This window comes from Miscanthus floridulus, chromosome 8, assembly GCF_019320115.1.
Source record: "Miscanthus floridulus cultivar M001 chromosome 8, ASM1932011v1, whole genome shotgun sequence".
NCBI lineage: Eukaryota > Viridiplantae > Streptophyta > Magnoliopsida > Poales > Poaceae > Miscanthus > Miscanthus floridulus.
This window is the reverse complement of record NC_089587.1, coordinates 108,130,800-108,148,095: the sequence shown is the minus strand read 5'-3', so window position 1 is coordinate 108,148,095 and position 17,296 is coordinate 108,130,800. Positions and strand designations below refer to the sequence as shown.

Genomic DNA, 17,296 nt, shown 5'->3' with positions numbered 1-17,296 from the left:
TGCCTGTGTCTAGAATTGTTGAGTTCTCCTTTCATAAGTGCAACGAATATTTTATGAAGAGGTGGGAACTTGCGTAGAGAAATATAGCTAAGCAGGGGTGTTTTGGAAAGGCCAGAGCTGAACATTTGAAGGAGGCCGAGGAATTGGCCAAGCAGCACATCGTCGAGCCGTATGGACCCCGCCGCCATATCTTTAGTGTACGGGGCAAGGGTGGCACAAGCTTGGGCGGCGAACATTATGGTGCACGAAACTACCAAGTTGATCTTGAAATGGTAGAGTGCAGTTGCAACATCCCTCAAATCATGCATGCCCCATGCTCTCATATGATCACAGCCTATAGGGTTCGCGGTTACAACTATGAGGATCTGCCATATAAGTCACCCTTGTATCTCCGTTCGAACACCGTTAGTATTTGACAGATGAGCTTCGAGCCATACCTTGACCTAACACAGTGGCCACCTTAGAATGGTTATGACTATGTGCCGCATCCGGATCTAATGAAGGTAGGGAAGGGTAGGAGGAAGAAGAAGCGACTGAAGGGGGACATGGACGCTATAAGAGGGTACGACGAAGACATGTACGGCAGGGGAGACTTCAACGAGACCCGTGGTAGGAATCTTTGCCCCGTTTGTAAACAATCTGGCCATAAGGCTAGCCAGCATAGAAGACAGCAAGTGATTTCATATTGTGTTCGTATTGCATAACAAGTAGTTCAAATTTTGCAATGCTACATAATGTTAATCTAAAAATTGTTAATTTGAATACTCTAACCCTTTGTTTATCATTTTGTAACAGGATGGCCCCTCCCACGCCGCACCAGCTGTACCCCCTTCTTGATGTGGAGTATGACGACCCCCTTCTTCTACCGGACGACGAGGTTTCCAAGAGGCGTTCAAGGGATCCTTACATTCGTGGGACTTAGTTCATTACGTCGAACTTATGTCGAACGAATATTGTCGTCGAAAACTTGTAGACTCATAAACCAATCAAAATGTTATGTGACAACTTGTAGTTTTGTCCATTTATTTTTGTCCATTTATTTGCTTCATGTTTGTTTTGTATAGCACTTGTAGTTTTGTATAGCACCGACAACAACTCAATTGTAGCTGGCTGTTGTCTGTCTGCATCACTATCACGATGTGGTCTATGGCGCGTCACTGACGCGCCATGTACTATGGTGCGGCACAGACGCGCCATGGGCTCTGGCACGGCACAACCATGCCTATGGAGCACCAGAACCTGGGCTATGGCGCGGCAAATGATTACGTTCATTTTAGAAATTTTGAACGCATGATACAAATAGATGTGATCACTTAAGATCGATCTTGGGTAATTCGAGTACATGATACATGAGTACAATACATCAGTAGTTCAAATAGAATATAAGACAACACAATAGAATTTCTACTATATAGCTACATTGATCATTAATAAAGCATGGAACTAACAAACGACGCAATCAAAAACCCTCAGTCAGAAACATACTGAGTAAGCAACTCGTCGTCCGAGTACCAATCCTCAACCACAACCCTGTTGCTGTGGCTAGGGTCACCTGCATTGCCCTGATCTGCCTTTCACCTGTAGTAAGCGGCCTCCGCTTCATCTGCGGCCTCTGCGGCCTGAGTGAAGAACGCGTCGTCATCCTCCTCCACCTGCAAGCCCGCCTCTGCTAGAGCGATGAGCTCGCTCAGTCTGGCAGTGTCGTCCTCAGCCTCCTCCGCCTACAAGCCCACCTCTGCTAGAGCAATGAGCTCGCTCAGTCTAGCAGTGTCGTCTTCAGCCTCATTTGCCTGCAAGCCCGCCTCTGCTAGAGTGATGAGCTCGCTGAGTCTGGTAGTGTCGTCCTCATCCTCACCCCTCTCATCAGACAACACAATCGGTGATTCAACGGTGCGACCAACTCGCTTTCTGTGCTCATCTAGCTTCTTTTCCTCGTACATTGCACGGGCCACCTCTGCAGCATGATCCTTGCTGCATCCAATCCCTTTATGTATAAAATGCAATCCGTTAGCAACGTGATTATATTACATTTAAAATCAGGCAATGAAAAAAGGCTTTCAAGCACTCACTTGCACATAATGAAACAATATGCTCGTTCAGGACCTGCATCTGTACTCTTGTCTCCTCCCTTGCCTTCTTCCTTGCCCTCTCCTCCTCTAATGCCACCCGTCTCTCCAATCCCCATTTGACAAGCCCAATGTCGATCGGGTTACAAATACCGCGCTGTCTAGCAAACTCACGCATCTTGTCTTTGTGATGTTTAACGAAAAGGTTGACGTAGTCAGATCCATATCTCCTCTTTCGTGCAATTACTTGCCTCCCCTTTAGTTCATCTAAGAACTTAGCTTGACCATCATAACATTCCCACCTGTATTTTCTTATGCTCTGTTCAAACGATATATTATATCATATATGCCTTAGCAAAATAAACAAAATACGATTTTATGGTTACCACAAAAATAACCAACCTCGTCATAGTCAATCATATGGCCGCAATAATGGCCTATTCCAAGATCCGAAGGGACTAGACCGTAGTTGGATTTAACACCACATTCGCACTTGACTGGTGGTGCTTTGTAAGTTAACCTTTCTTTCTTCTTTTGTTTTGCTTTTGGAGGTTCTTCGGGCCATTTGTTCTTAGGACCATACAACCACTCCTTGAAACAATACTTCGCCATTGAATACACCTAAATAACGTGACATTAGTACATGACATATATAGCTCAATATTTCAACAAATACACTTTGCACTTACTTCATGCTTGTTTGGACACACAAACTCTAACATATTGTCAGGGTTTATCATGGCTCGGTCTCCGCAATGGCACAGAGGAGGTTCCTCGAGTTGTCTAACTGCGGCTAAGTGCTTCTCCTTAGCCATCATTGGAGGGGGGTTAGGGGGAGGTGGAACCCACCGCTCGAAGTGCTCTCGTGGATGTCGCTCTCTCCACCAATCGTCGAAAAGGAGGTACCTGGGGTCAAACTTGTCTGCACCGTCGATCCTCTGAAAGAAAAAGCACCTCTCATGGTCATACACAATAAAAATTCAACAAAATATTAGTAATCTAGTAATACAAATGAAGAAGAAAAAGATAGTGGAAATAATTACTTACATTAAAACGACTGTACGTGTAGAAGCAACGAGCCGCTGTGTCCGGATGTCTCGATTGAAACACGTCGGTCGGACGACCACAGTCACAATTAGGGACAGGGAGTTCAGGAGGGACGGGGGCATCTTTGCTACACTCGTCGGGGTACATTTCTCTAGGACGACCCTATTTTCGTCATAACTGCTCCCGAAACATGTCTTTCATCTAATAAAACGGTTCAAATTAAACATCAATCAAAACAAGGCAAATTAATGTAAAATGTAATCATTTACAATGCAACTAAAATTTTATAAACAATAATTATAGCAACAAAAATATACATGACAAACATACTTCTAACTAAATCAAACTAATATTTTCAGCATAGTTCTCAAACATAATTTTCCTACTAACCTTAACTCCCATTCATAATATCCTATCCACCATTCAAACGAAATTAAAATGTGCGTCATTACCTTGAACTAGGACGAGGAGGGAGGAAGTCGGCCGGGGAATGGAAGGGAAGGGAGGGAGGCGACAATGGAGGGCCGGGCTGCCGCCATTCGTGGTGCGGCGGGCGGCGTGCTTGGCGACGAGCGAGTGCGGGAGCGACGCCTAGGCGGCCTTGCTGCTCGGGCAGCGGGACTGGCCGTGGGGTTATACCCGGCTCTGCCGCGCCAAGATCGGTGGCGCGGCAGAGCCCTGCCACGTCAGCGGCCAGCGCTTCTGCTTGCCACCACGTCAGCCCTCTACCGCGCCGTTATGCATGGCGCGACACAGGCATTTGGCCGCGCCAGGGCAATAGGCGCGGCCAAAAGTGTTAGTTTAAAAAAAACTGACAGTGTTTGATTTAAAATTAGTTTCAAAAAAGTGTTAAAATTAAAAAAAAATTCACGGTGAGCAGTTGGCTCACCCGTACCGGAGATCTCGGGACCGACGGATATTTCCTGTAACGTATAAAGTTTCCCTGCTGCTTGAATTGGCGATAAACGTATGACCTGAGGTGGTTGTTGCTGTAGAGGTGGACATCGCCATTGATAGCTTGATAATTTTAACAGCAAAAAATGTCAGCTTTTATGATTATGTTACAGATAGTGTAGACATATACTCAGCTACAGAGGAAGGATTACTACTGACCTGATTTGGTACTTTTTAACTTCATCTATATCCAAGTTAATGTATACTTTGGTTGCAGAGGTCGATGTTGCATGTGTAATACCTATATGTATGGCCGCGTGAAACTGAATGGGCACCACGATTGCTCAAAAAAATTTCAGCTTGACGGGGGCGTCCACGGCCGCGTGAGACTGAATCGGTTCCAGGATGTCTCGGAAAATTTTCAGCGTCATCCATCTTCGGGGAAAATCTACTTTAAAAAGCATAAATGTGTACGTTGTGTTCTTTGGTTAATCTGTAGTTAACATGCATGGAAACAAATAGACGTTGCTGTTGGTCATCTAATGTAAAAAAAAACACAGGCATGGGCGTACAAAAATTCAGGCATGGGACCGGGAATGGAGCAGCAGAAGTAACAGGGGGAAAAATACACTCATCCAACGTAAATGAGATGAGAGTCTGTACCTGTGGGAGCTGGGAGGTGGAAGAGATCAATGAAGCACAAACTCTGCAGATATTCCCTTTTTAGCAAATCGTCGAGTACCTTCGGAGCAATAGAGCAAAAGTGCATTCACGAAATCATGGCAAGCATCTCTGGAATCACGAAATCATGAAATCTGACAAATTGTAAACATTAACTTTTGGGAGATTAACCTTTGGGATAGGAGAAAGTAGGGTACGACCACTTGCCTGGGCACTTGCTTAGGCGGAGGGTGATGGCCGAGATGAGAGCGGGATGATTTTAACGCGAAAGGTAGCGGTGGCAGATGAAGCAGTCTGTGGAGCATGTAGCGACTGGATCGAATAAATGCGATGGAGCAGTTTCTTGATGGAGCAGAAGGATGACGTGGCTTCCTGATAATGCAGAAAAATATGCTAATGGGTTCTTTTTTTTTGTTCTCCTATCTAGGAGATAACAGACACTGCTGTTGTTCCTAAAGACAGAAAGGAAGCTCCAGCTGCTGATGGTCCTCGCAGGTCGGGCCGCCGTGATCGGCCCAGCACACGCTACGGTGGTCCAGTCCAGAATGGAATAGTTAGCAGCTACGCATGAATAAGTTGCCGCTCTGATTCAGCACCCACGTGCTTCGGCCCAGGGCCCAAGGCCCAACGAGGATGACAGGTGGGCCTGGGTGGCAGCGAGCCTGAGGATTACAAATCTGGACGCGGTGAGTCTGTACTGGACAGCTCAAGCATGTTTCTTGGAGCAAATAAATCATTTTGCGACAGCCCTTGCTTTCAGTAAAAGAGTTTTGCTTCTCTATTTCCTTTTTGCGAGGAAGTAAAAGAGTTTTTCTAGTAAAAATGAAAATCACAAACTATTTCTTGCATTGAAAAGCCATTGATAATGTGGTTTTGAGGGGGAAAAAGGCATGAGTGTTGAATATAAGCAAAGTTATCGAGTATCGATATTAGGGATAACCAAAGCAAGTGAGTTAGCATCTACGCTGATTTCCACGGACAGAGCAAGACATATTAACATGTCTCGTCCGACCCCTCGGGTACGGGCTCCATCTCGCCCGACCCCGAGGACAATTTCCGTCTCGCCCGACCTCGAGACTGCGGGGGTCTCGCCCAAGGCTACGGGCTCCATCTCGCCCGACCCTTGGGTGCGTGCTCCGTCTCGTCCGACCCCCCAAGAGTCGCGGGCTCTGTCTCGCCCAACGGGGACTCATATCACTGCCAACCACTCCAGGTCCAGGCGTACGGGCCTAGGTCAAAACTGTGACACCAGGGAAGAGACGGGCACGACTCGATGTAACCCGAGGCCATGACGGGCCATACATGGGGATTCACATCAAGAACAGCGTCGGACTTACAGGTGTTCTTCTGCCTAACCCTCGTACGAACGCCGACAGGCGCATCATTTCACCACGACGTCCGCCGGGACGGGATGGAACACCCGGCAGATGACGCCTGCGCATGGCGCTAGTGATAGACAGGATCACGACGTGGAGCCGTCCCTGTTGACATCTACAGGATCGGCGGGACCCGCATGAAGGAGAAAAAGGACCCGGCGATCCTAAAAGCCTTCCTCTCTCTTGTTCTTCTCCTTTTCCTCCACTGTAACCACCACTTTCCCTTGTCCTATAAAAGGGAAAGTAGGGCGCCCCACGAAGGGGATCGATCCATATCGGCACAAGACCAAACCACGAGATAAAAACACAAGAGCACGACACGAGCACATGGCTGAGTAGCGATCGAGCTCTCAGCACCCGTTCATTTCTTTCACCAGAGACTTGGGATCCTTTTCCTCTCTCGCCTGTTTATAACCCCTACTACAAACCAAGTGCCGGTAACACGAGCAGCAGCAAATTGGACGTAGGGACGTTCCGTCCGAACCAGTATAAACCCTTGTGTCCTACGAGCACACCATCCGAGCCAGACGCCCAAATACAAATTTACTCGCCGGTGGTCCAAAAACACCGACAGTTGGGGCGCCAGGTAGGGGCTTTTTACGCGTCTCGACGTCCACATCAGGCCTCAGATGGCTAGTCACGGCGTAAGCTGGGTCCCGAGCGCGTACGTGCACTTTGGGAGCCTGGACTTCATTGTCACGATGGGGGGAGAGTTGGTGCAGGCTCCCGTCACCATCCAACCTCTCCACTCCGTCGACCTTGATGCGATCACCGAGGCGCTTGAGGAGCTGCGGCTGCACGCACCGGAGGCCCACGCCCCTGGGAGCGACCAGCTCCTCGGCTTCAATTATGGGAGGCTAGAACGCCAGCTCAGCGCCTTCCTAGGACCCCGACCGTTCTGGGAGGACCTAGGCCGCCTCACCTTCTTGTTCGCCAATGTCACGATGTAGCTTGTTGGAGGAGAGCCGCTTTCCCCAGAATACCTCATCCAGAGCGCCTTGATAGCTGAAAGCTCTAGTTTGGTTTTGTTTAATTGATGAAACCCTAAGTGCTAACCTAGTTTATCAAGATGATTATGAGATAGGTAGCACTACTCCAAGTGATGAAGCAATGGCGAAGATCATGACAATGGTGATGGTCAAATGCAAACTTGGAAAAGAAGAAAGAGAAAAACAAAAGGCTCAAGGCAAAGGTATAAAATGTAGGAGCCATTTTGTTTTAGTGATCAAGACACTTAGTGAGTGTGATCACATTTAGGATAGATAGCCATACTATTAAGAGGAGTGAAACTCGTATCGGAATGCGGTTATCAAAGTGCCACTAGATGCTCTAACTCATTGCATATGCATTTAGGATCTAGTGGAGTGCTAACACCCTTGAAAATGTTTGTGAAAATATGCTAACACTTGTGCACAAGGTGATACACTTGGTGGTGTTGGCACATCTACAAAGGAGGTGGTGTTTGCAGGGTTGAGATGGGTGCGCTTTCGGGAAAATGGAATGCCTATTTTCTATTGCGCCGGATGCAAATTCTTGTGGTTGGCACATTGGAGCAAGGGTGAAAAAGTTAGAAGTGAAAACGAGTTGATCGCGAAGATGCTGGCGTCGGTCAACTGACCGGACGCTGGGTCTGAAAGCACCGGACCCTGGCAGCGTGCGTCCGGTCAAACTGACGGGTCTGCATAGTACCGAGGGTATTGCACTGGACGCTGGTCTATGTCTGGTCAAGGTGGACCGGACGCGTCCGGTCAAAGAAATACGCCTCGGGGAGCTTACTTGAAATGATCGGACGCTGAGGATTCTGCGTCCGGTCAGTTTTGCCGGAGCGTTCGGTCAGCTTCGTAGCCGTTGAAATCTGACGAACAGCGTTTGAAGCCGATGACACGTGACGCACATCGCACGACCGGACGCTGAGGTCCAGCGTCCGGTCAATATGACCGGAGCGTCCGGTCGGCCCGTGTTCAGTGCAGTGAAGGGGTACAACAGCTCTATTTCGTGGGGACTTCTATTTAAGCCCCATGGCCGGCTCAAGCTCACTCTCTTGCACATTTTCATTGACATAGCAACCTTGTGAGCTTAGCAAAAGACCTCCCACTCATCTCCATTATTGATTCATCATCTTTGTGAGATTGGGAGAGAATCCAAGTGCATTGCTTGAGTGATTGCATCTAGAGGCACTTGGTATTCATGTTGCGCTGTGGATTTCGCTTGTTACTCTTGGTGGTTGCCACCACCTAGACGGCTCGGTGCAGCGGTGGAGGATCGGCACGAGTTGGTGATTGTTCGTGGCTGTCTCCGGTGATTGTGAGGGGACTTGTACCTTCCCCGGCGGAGCGCCGAAAGGTAACTCTAGTAAATTGCTCGTGTCATTGAGTTACCTCACTTATGGGTCAGTTCTTACGATGTCCAATTGTGTGGACGAGGTTTGTGAAACACCTCTTAGCCGCCGAACCACCAAGTGTTGGTCGACACAACGGGGACGTAGCGTGTTGGCAAGCACGTGAACCTCGGGAGAAAATCGATTGTCTCTTGTCTTTGGCATTCTCCCAGTGATTGGCTATATATTCATCTTGTGATTGGTTCATCCCCTACATGTCGGTATAATCACCCTACTCACTTATTTACATTCTTGCAAACTAGTTGATATAAGCTCTTTAGTGTAATTAGAATTGAGAGCTTGCTTTATTATTTACATTCATCTAATTGAGCTCTTTAGAGTAGCAAGATTGAGAGCTCTTAGTGGGTAATTACATAGCAAGTTTGTGTGCCTTAGTAATCATTGCAACTAGAATTGTTGGATAGGTGGCTTGCAACCCTTGTAGAGCTAGAGCAAGTTTGCATTACGCTATTTGTCATACTAATCAAATTGCTCTAATTGATTTGTAGATTTTTAAATAGGCTATTCACCCTCCTCTAGCCATATTAGGACCTTTCAAGTAGTATCAGAGCAGTGGTCATCGTTTGATTGAAGGCTTAACAACCTCGGTGTCAAATTATGACTCAAGTTGTGTTCAACCATGTGGGGGGCAAACCACCGTTCTTTGATGGCACATGCTATGATTATTGGAAGAGAAAGATGATGATGTATCTTGGTTCAATCAATGATCAAGTATGGGAAGTGACCGAGAATGACTATGCTATCATTGATCCCGATGATCCAACTAACCAAGATAAGATCAACAAGCAATGCAATACAATGGCTCTCAACACCATATACAATGCCATTGATTCCAAGGTGTTTGAGCAAATCAAGGATTGTGAAAGAGCAAATGAAGTGTGGAAGAGATTGGAGAAAACATATGAGGGCACACCGGCGGTGAAGAGTGCCAAGTTGTACATCCTCAAGGACAAGTTGACAAGCTTCAAGATGAAGGAAGATGAGAGCATTCTAGAGATGTTCCATCGATTGCAAGTAATTGTCAATGACTTGAAGGCTTTGGGAGAAAAGATCAAGGATGATGATGTCTCTCATCGGTTCTTAATGTGCCTACCTCTAAGATTTGAGATGTTGAGATTGCTCATCATAAGAGGAGGATTGAAGGATATTACCCCCAACCAAGTACTAGGTGATGTCATGACACAAGAGACATACCGTGTGGAAAGGGAGGGGGATGACAAGGATGACAAGAAGGAAGAAGAAGACAAGAAGAAGAAAAGCATAGCATTCAAGGCTAGCTCATCATCATCAAAGAACAAGGGCAAGTCCAAGAAAGAATCAAGTGATGATGATGATCTTAGTGATATTGATGATGAAGCTATAGCTCTCTTTGTGCGCAAGATGGGAAAATTCATGAAGAAGAAGGGCTATGGTGCAAGAAAGAGAAGAGATCACACCAAGAAGAAGGAGTATGTGAGAAGATGCTACAATTGCAAGAGCCCCAATCATGTAGTAGCAAATTGTCCATATAATAGTGACAATGATGAGGATGAGAAGAAGAAGCTCAAGGAGGATAAGAAAGAAAAGGAGAAGAAGGAGAAGAGAATGACCTTCCAAAAGAAGAAGAAGGGTGGAGGTTATGTGGTCATATGGGATAGTGATGGCTCTTTGGATAGTGATAGCTCTAGTGATGATGACAAGAAATCTATCAAGAGAGCACTAGCAAGCATCACCATCAACAACAAGCCCTCCATCTTCAACACTCCATCGACGTGCCTCATGGTAAAACCTACCAAGGTAAAATATGATGTGAGTGAAGATGATGAATGTGAAAGTGATGCTTGTAGGAGTGATGATGATGATGAGGAGTACTCCAAGGAGGAGCTCATGGACATGTGTGAGCAAGTGCATACTTGCTTTGAGATAAAGAGAAAGGAGTGCAAGGAATTGAACAAGAAAGTCAAATTTCTTGAGCAATCCCTTGATGAGCTCAATGCAACTCATGAGAGGCTAATGGAAGCCCATGAGAAGCTTGGCAAAGCTCACTCTAAGCTTAAAAAGGCTCACTCCTCTCTCATTGAGCAAGTCAAAGTGGAGGAAGCCAAGAAGGAGCAAGTGATCATAACATGTGATGTGGGACTAACATGTGATCTTATTGATGAATCTTTTCATGAACCCATTATTGTTGCTCCTACTAACACTTCTTGTAGCACTACTACTTCCACTTCACCCTTGAGTGATGGTCTCACTTATGATGCCTCACTTATGGTGAAAAATGAAACCCTCAAGAAGGAGGTGAATGAGCTCACTCGTGCCTTAGGCAATGCCTATGGCGGAGAAGCCCACTTGCTAAAGTGCTTGGGTAGCCAAAGATTTTCTCCCAACAAAGAGGGACTAGGCTATACCCCCAAGAAGGGTAAGGCGGCCTTTGTCACTCCCAAAGCTAGCTTTGTGAAGTGCAATGGTCGGTTTTGCAATAGATGCAAGCAAGTTGGGCATATAGAGCAAAATTGCAAGACTAACAAGAACAAGCTACCTAATGTATCCTCAATCAAATTTGATTCTTGTTACATGCTTTATAAGGGTGCCAATGGTGTGAAGGCTAAGTTCATTGGTACACCAATTATGGGCCCAAAGAAGAAGGCCATTTGGGTACCAAAGTCCTTGGTGACTAACCTACAAGGACTCAAGCAAGTTTGGGTACCTAAAAAGAATTGATCTTCTTTTGTAGGTAAATTACAAAGCCAGAGGAAGGCATTGGGTGCTTGATAGTGGGTGCACACAACACATGACCGGTGATCCAAGAATGTTCAATTCAATCAATGAAAGCAAGAGCAATGGGATTGATAGTATCATATTTAGTGACAATGGTAAAGGCAAGGTCAAAGGGCTTGGTAAGATTGTAATATCCAATGATTTGAGCATTTCCAATGTGCTACTAGTAGAGAGCTTGAACTTCAACTTATTGTCGGTAGCTCAATTGTGTGATCTTGGTTTCAAGTGCATATTTGGTGTGGATGATGTAGAGATCATAAGTGTAGATGGCTCTAACTTGATATTCAAAGGATTTAGATATGAGAATCTATACTTAGTTGATTTCAATGCTAGAGAAGCTCAATTATCAACATGTTTGATCACTAAGTCTAGCATGGGTTGGTTATGGCATAGAAGGCTTGGTCATGTTGGAATGAAACAATTAATCAAGTTAATCAAGCATGACTTAGTTAGAGGCTTGAAAGATGTCACTTTTGAGAAAGATAAGCTATGTAGTGCATGTCAAGCCAGAAAACAAGTTGGTAACACACATCCTAAGAAGAGCATGATGAGCACATCCAAGGCATTTGAGTTGATGCACATGGACTTGTTTGGACCAACAACATACACTAGCATTGGTGGAAACAAATATGGATTTGTGATTGTGGATGATTTCACTAGATACACATGGGTGTTCTTTCTTGGTGACAAGAGTGATGTGTTTGCAATATTCAAATCATTTGTCAAGGGCATTCACAATGAGTTTGAAACAACCATCAAGAAAGTTAGAAGTAACAATAGTAGTGAATTCAAGAATACTAGAATTGATGAGTTGTGTGATGAATTTGGAATTAGACATCAATTCTCGGCCAAGTACACTCCTCAATCAAATGGCTTAGTTGAAAGGAAGAATAGAACTTTGATTGACATGGCAAGATCAATGTTGAGTGAGTACAATGTGAGTCATTCATTTTGGGCCAAAGCAATCAACACGGCTTGCTACTATAGCAACCAACTCTATTGTCACCCCATGATGGAGAAGACACCTTATGAGCTATTGAATGGAAGAAAGCCCAACATAGCATATTTCCGGGTCTTTGGTTGTAAATGCTATATATTGAAGAAATGCACTAGATTGAGCAAGTTTGAAAAGAAATGTGATGAAGGGTTCTTGCTTGGTTACTCCACTACTAGCAATGCTTATAGAGTTTGGAATTTGGCTAGTGGTACTCTTGAGGAGGTTCATGATGTGGAGTTTGATGAAACAAATGGTTCCCAAGAGAAAGATGAGAATCTAGATGATGTAAGAGGCACTCAATTGATCAATACAATGAAGAACATGGACATTGGTGAGTTAAGGCCTAAAGAGGTGATTGATATTGAAGATGACAAGAATCAAGTGCTCTCTAACTCAAATGTGCAAGCTAGTGGTTCTCATGATCAAATCTAAGCAAGCATTAGTAATGGCAATGTGCAAAATCAACAAATGGCTAGTTCATCATCTCAATCAAGTGATCAATCAAATGCTAGCAATCAAGTGCAAGTGCTTCAACCAACCAATGTTACAAGAGATCATCCTTTGGATACTATCATTGGTGATATTTCAAGAGGTGTGCAAACTAGATCAAGATTGGCTTCATTTTGTGAGCATTTCTCATTTGTGTCATCCATTGAACCTAAGAAGATAGATGAAGCTTTGAGGGATGTTGATTGGATCAATGCTATGCATAAAGAGCTAAACAACTTCACAAGAAACCAAGTATGTGATTTAGTTGAGAGGCCTAAGGATCATAATGTAATTAGAACTAAGTGGGTCTTTCGGAACAAGCAAGATCAAGATAGGATAGTAATAAGGAACAAAGCAAGATTAGTGGCTCAAGGTTACACTCAAGTTGAAGGTCTTGACTTTGGAGAAACATATGCCCCGGTTGCAAGATTGGAAGCAATTAGGATCTTGCTAGCTTATGCTTGTGCCTACAACATCAAGTTGTACCAAATGGATGTGAAAAGTGCATTTCTAAATGGGTACATCAATGAGCTTGTGTATGTTGAGCAACCTCCTGGTTTTGAAGATGAGAAGAAACCCAACCATGTCTACAAGTTGAGAAAAGCTTTGTATGGATTGAAACAAGCACCTAGAGTATGGTATGAGAGATTGATGGATTTCCTACTCTCTAAGGGATTCAAGATGGGAAAGGTTGACACCACTCTCTTCACCAAAAAGCTTAGGAATGACTTGTTTGTAATGCAAATCTATATTGATGATATCATCTTTGGGTCAACAAATCAAGAATTTTGTGAGGAGTTTGGTAAGATGATGGCAAGTGAGTTTGAGATGTCCATGATTGGAGAGCTTAGTTACTTTCTTGGTCTTCAAATCAAACAAATGAAGAATGGCACATTTGTGAGTCAAGGCAAGTATATCAAGGACATGCTCAAGAAGTTTGAAATGGATGAGAGTAAAGCTATTAGTACACCAATGAGGACAAGTGGAAGCTTGGATAGTGATGCTAGTGGCAACATGGTGGATCAAAAGATGTATCGGTCTATGATTGGAAGTCTACTCTATGTGACCGCATCAAGACCGGATGTGATGTTTAGTGTATGTATGTGTGCTAGATTTCAAGCCTCACCAAGAGAAAGTCATTTAAAGACAACTAAGAGAATATTGAGGTACTTGAAGCATACACAACATGTTGGATTATGGTATCCCAAAGGAGCAAGATTTGAGTTGATTGGATATTCAGATTCCGATTATACGGGATGCAAAGTTGAGGGAAAGAGCACATCGGGCACATGTCAACTATTGGGAAGATCACTTGTATCTTGGTCATCAAAGAAGCAAAATAGTGTAGCACTTTCAACCGCCGAAGCGGAGTATATTTCGGCCGGTAGTTGTTGTGCTCAATTACTTTGGATGAAGGCTACTTTGAGTGACTTTGGAATCAAGTTCAAGCAAGTGCCATTGCTATGTGACAATGAAAGTGCCGTAAAGCTCACCAACAACCCAGTTCAACACTCAAGAACAAAGCATATAGATGTCCGTCATCATTTCATAAGAGATCATCAACAAAAAGGGGACATTTGCATAGAGAGTGTGGGCACCGAAGATCAACTTGCCGACATATTCACCAAGCCACTTGATGAGAAGAGGTTTTGCAAGCTAAGGAATGAATTGAACATACTTGACTTCTCTAATATGTGTTGATGCACCCCCCATTATATGACATGCCTCTCCTTCAAGCAAAGCAAGGTAAAAGTTGATTGACATGTCATCCATCCATTGCTAAGGACTTGTTTAGTGCATCTAATCATTCCTATCATGTCCTAGGCTCATTCATTAAAATCAAATAAATTTGATGCTTATATGGTACCACTATTGATTGTATGGTTGAAATGATCTAGTGGTAGCATATGACATGTTTGTGGGCTTATAAACCTAGTGTTTGATTTAGAAAATGAGCTATAAGTGTTTAACTCAACATGGTATAAGATAACCCTTATTTGGAGGTGTGAAGAAGCTTGTCCTTGGATCAAACCGAGTTAAATATCTTTTGCAAGTAATCTAGATTGAACCAAATTGGGAAAATGATCCTCATTTCACATGGTTTCACCCCAACCTATCGATAATTTGAGCTCACCTTTTGTGCTAATTGTTGATAAAGGGGGAGAGAAACAAAGATATGAGTGATAGGGGAGAAATAGTGGGGAGAGAAAATATATGACAAAGGAAGGGGATTAATTAAAATTTTAAGCATACAAATAGGGGGAGCAAGCTCATAAACTTGTATGGTGCATTTGAATGAGCATTACATATGTTTGTTTGCATGGCATAAGTTTTAATTTCAAATATCCATGCTTGTGTGGTGTATGCTAGTTGTAGGTTTGAATGTTGAAATGAAAAACTAGCATGCATAGGCTAAGTAACTAGACTTATGTTCTTTCTATAGAAACTAGACCCTTGCATGTAATGTTGATCTCATGGGGTATTCTAGTTTTTGTATATGTCTAGTTACTAATGGTGCTAAGGATGGTATATTGGTGCACTCCGATTGGTATCACGCTTCAAAGGTCCATCTCTTATACCTTAGCATCATTTGGTAGAAATTGACTCCTATATTTCCTATCTAAGCATATGTGCAAGCTACAATCCAAACTCTTAGCACATATGTAGGGGGAGCAATTGCTATCATATGGAGTTCATGAAACTTGTCCATATCCTTTGCACATGGTAAATATGCTTGGGCAAGCAACATGGATTCAAATGAACTTTAATTCATATCTTTGTATAAGGGTTGTCATCAATTACCAAAAAGGGGGAGATTGAAAGCTCTAGTTTGGTTTTGGTTAATTGATGAAACCCTAAGTGCTAACCTAGTTTATCAAGATGATTATGAGATAGGTAGCACTACTCCAAGTGATGAAGCAATGGTGAAGATCATGACAATGGTGATGGCATGGTGATGGTCAAATGCTTAAACTTGGAAAAGAAGAAAGAGAAAAACAAAAGGCTCAAGGCAAAGGTATAAAATGTAGGAGCCATTTTGTTTTAGTGATCGAGCTCTCAGCACCCGTTCATTTCTTTCACCAGAGACTTGGGATCCTTTTCCTCTCTCGCCTGTTTATAACCCCTACTACAAACCAAGTGCCGGTAACACGAGCAGCAGCAAATTGGACGTAGGGACGTTCTATCCGAACCAGTATAAACCCTTGTGTCCTACGAGCACACCATCCGAGCCAGATGCCCAAATACAAATTTACTCGCCGGTGGTCTAAAAACACCGACAGTTGGGGCGCCAGGTAGGGGCTTTTTACGTGTCTCGACGTCCACATCAGGCCTCGGATGGCTAGTCATGGTGTCAGCTGGGTCCCGAGCGCGTACGTGCACTTCGGGAACCTGGACTTCATTGTCACGATGGGGGGAGAGTTGGTGCAGGCTCCCGTCGCCATCCAACCTCTCCACTCCGTAGACCTTGATGCGATCACCGAGGTGCTTAAGGAGCTGCGGCTGCACGCACCGGAGGCCCACGCCCCTGGGAGTGACCAGCTCCTCGGCTTCAATTATGGGAGGCTAGAACGCTAGCTCAGCGCCTTCCTAGGACCCCGACCGTCCTGAGAGGACCTAGGCCGCCTCACCTTCTTGTTCACCAATGTCACGATGTAGCTTGTTGGAGGAGAGCCGCTTTCCCCAGAATACCTCATCCAGAGCGCCTTGATAGCTGAAAGCTCTAGTTTGGTTTTGGTTAATTGATGAAACCCTAAGTGCTAACCTAGTTTATCAAGATGATTATGAGATATGTAGCACTACTCCAAGTGATGAAGCAATGGCGAAGATCATGACAATGGTGATGGTCAAATGCTTAAACTTGGAAAAGAAGAAAGAGAAAAACAAAAGGCTCAAGGCAAAGGTATAAAATGTAGGAGCCATTTTGTTTTAGTGATCAAGACACTTAGTGAGTGTGATCACATTTAGGATAGATAGCCATACTATTAAGAGGAGTGAAACTCGTATCGGAATGCGGTTATCAAAGTGCCACTAGATGCTCCAACTCATTGCATATGCATTTAGGATCTAGTGGAGTGCTAACACCCTTGAAAATGTTTGTGAAAATATGCTAACACTTGTGCACAAGGTGATACACTTGGTGGTGTTGGCACATCTACAAAGGAGGTGGTGTTTGCAGGGTTGAGATGGGTGCGCTTTCGGGAAAATGGAATGCCTATTTTCTATTGCACCGGATGCAAATTCTTGTGGTTGGCACATTAGAGCAAGGGTGAAAAAGTTAGAAGTGAAAACAAGTTGATCGTGAAGACGCTGGCGTCGGTCAACTGACTGGACGCTGGGTCTGAAAGCATCGGACCCTGACAGCGTGCGTCCGGTCAAACTGACGGGTCTGCACAGTACCGAGGGTATTGCACCGGATGCTGGTCTGTGTCTGGTCAAGGTGGACCAGACACGTCCGGTCGAAGAAATATGCCTCGGGGAGCTTACTGGAAATGACCGGACGCTGAGGATTCTGTGTCCGGTCAGTTTTGTCGGAGCATCCGGTCAGCTTCGTAGCCGTTGAAATCTGACGAACAGCGTTTGAAGCCGATGACAC

General features: G+C 44.5%; 1 protein-coding gene and 1 long non-coding RNA gene across 2 annotated transcripts; both read right to left on the bottom strand.

Moving 5' to 3' along the window:
* Window positions 1-1,457: 1,457 nt before the first annotated feature.
* On the bottom strand, window positions 1,458-2,860 carry LOC136473219 (uncharacterized). The gene is made up of 4 exons (XM_066470898.1): window positions 2,756-2,860; window positions 2,469-2,687; window positions 2,070-2,385; window positions 1,458-1,984 (listed from the first exon to the last, which is right to left on the bottom strand). The coding sequence occupies exons 1-4, from the start codon at window positions 2,804-2,806 to the stop codon at window positions 1,722-1,724; spliced, it is 849 nt and encodes a 282-aa protein (XP_066326995.1). The 5' UTR covers window positions 2,807-2,860; the 3' UTR covers window positions 1,458-1,721.
* Window positions 2,861-2,863: 3 nt separating this feature from the next.
* LOC136473220 (uncharacterized) lies at window positions 2,864-3,749 on the bottom strand. The gene is made up of 3 exons (XR_010762542.1): window positions 3,566-3,749; window positions 3,114-3,314; window positions 2,864-3,004 (listed from the first exon to the last, which is right to left on the bottom strand). It is a non-coding gene; the product is annotated as an uncharacterized lncRNA (long non-coding RNA).
* Between the last annotated feature and the right edge of the window lie 13,547 nt (window positions 3,750-17,296).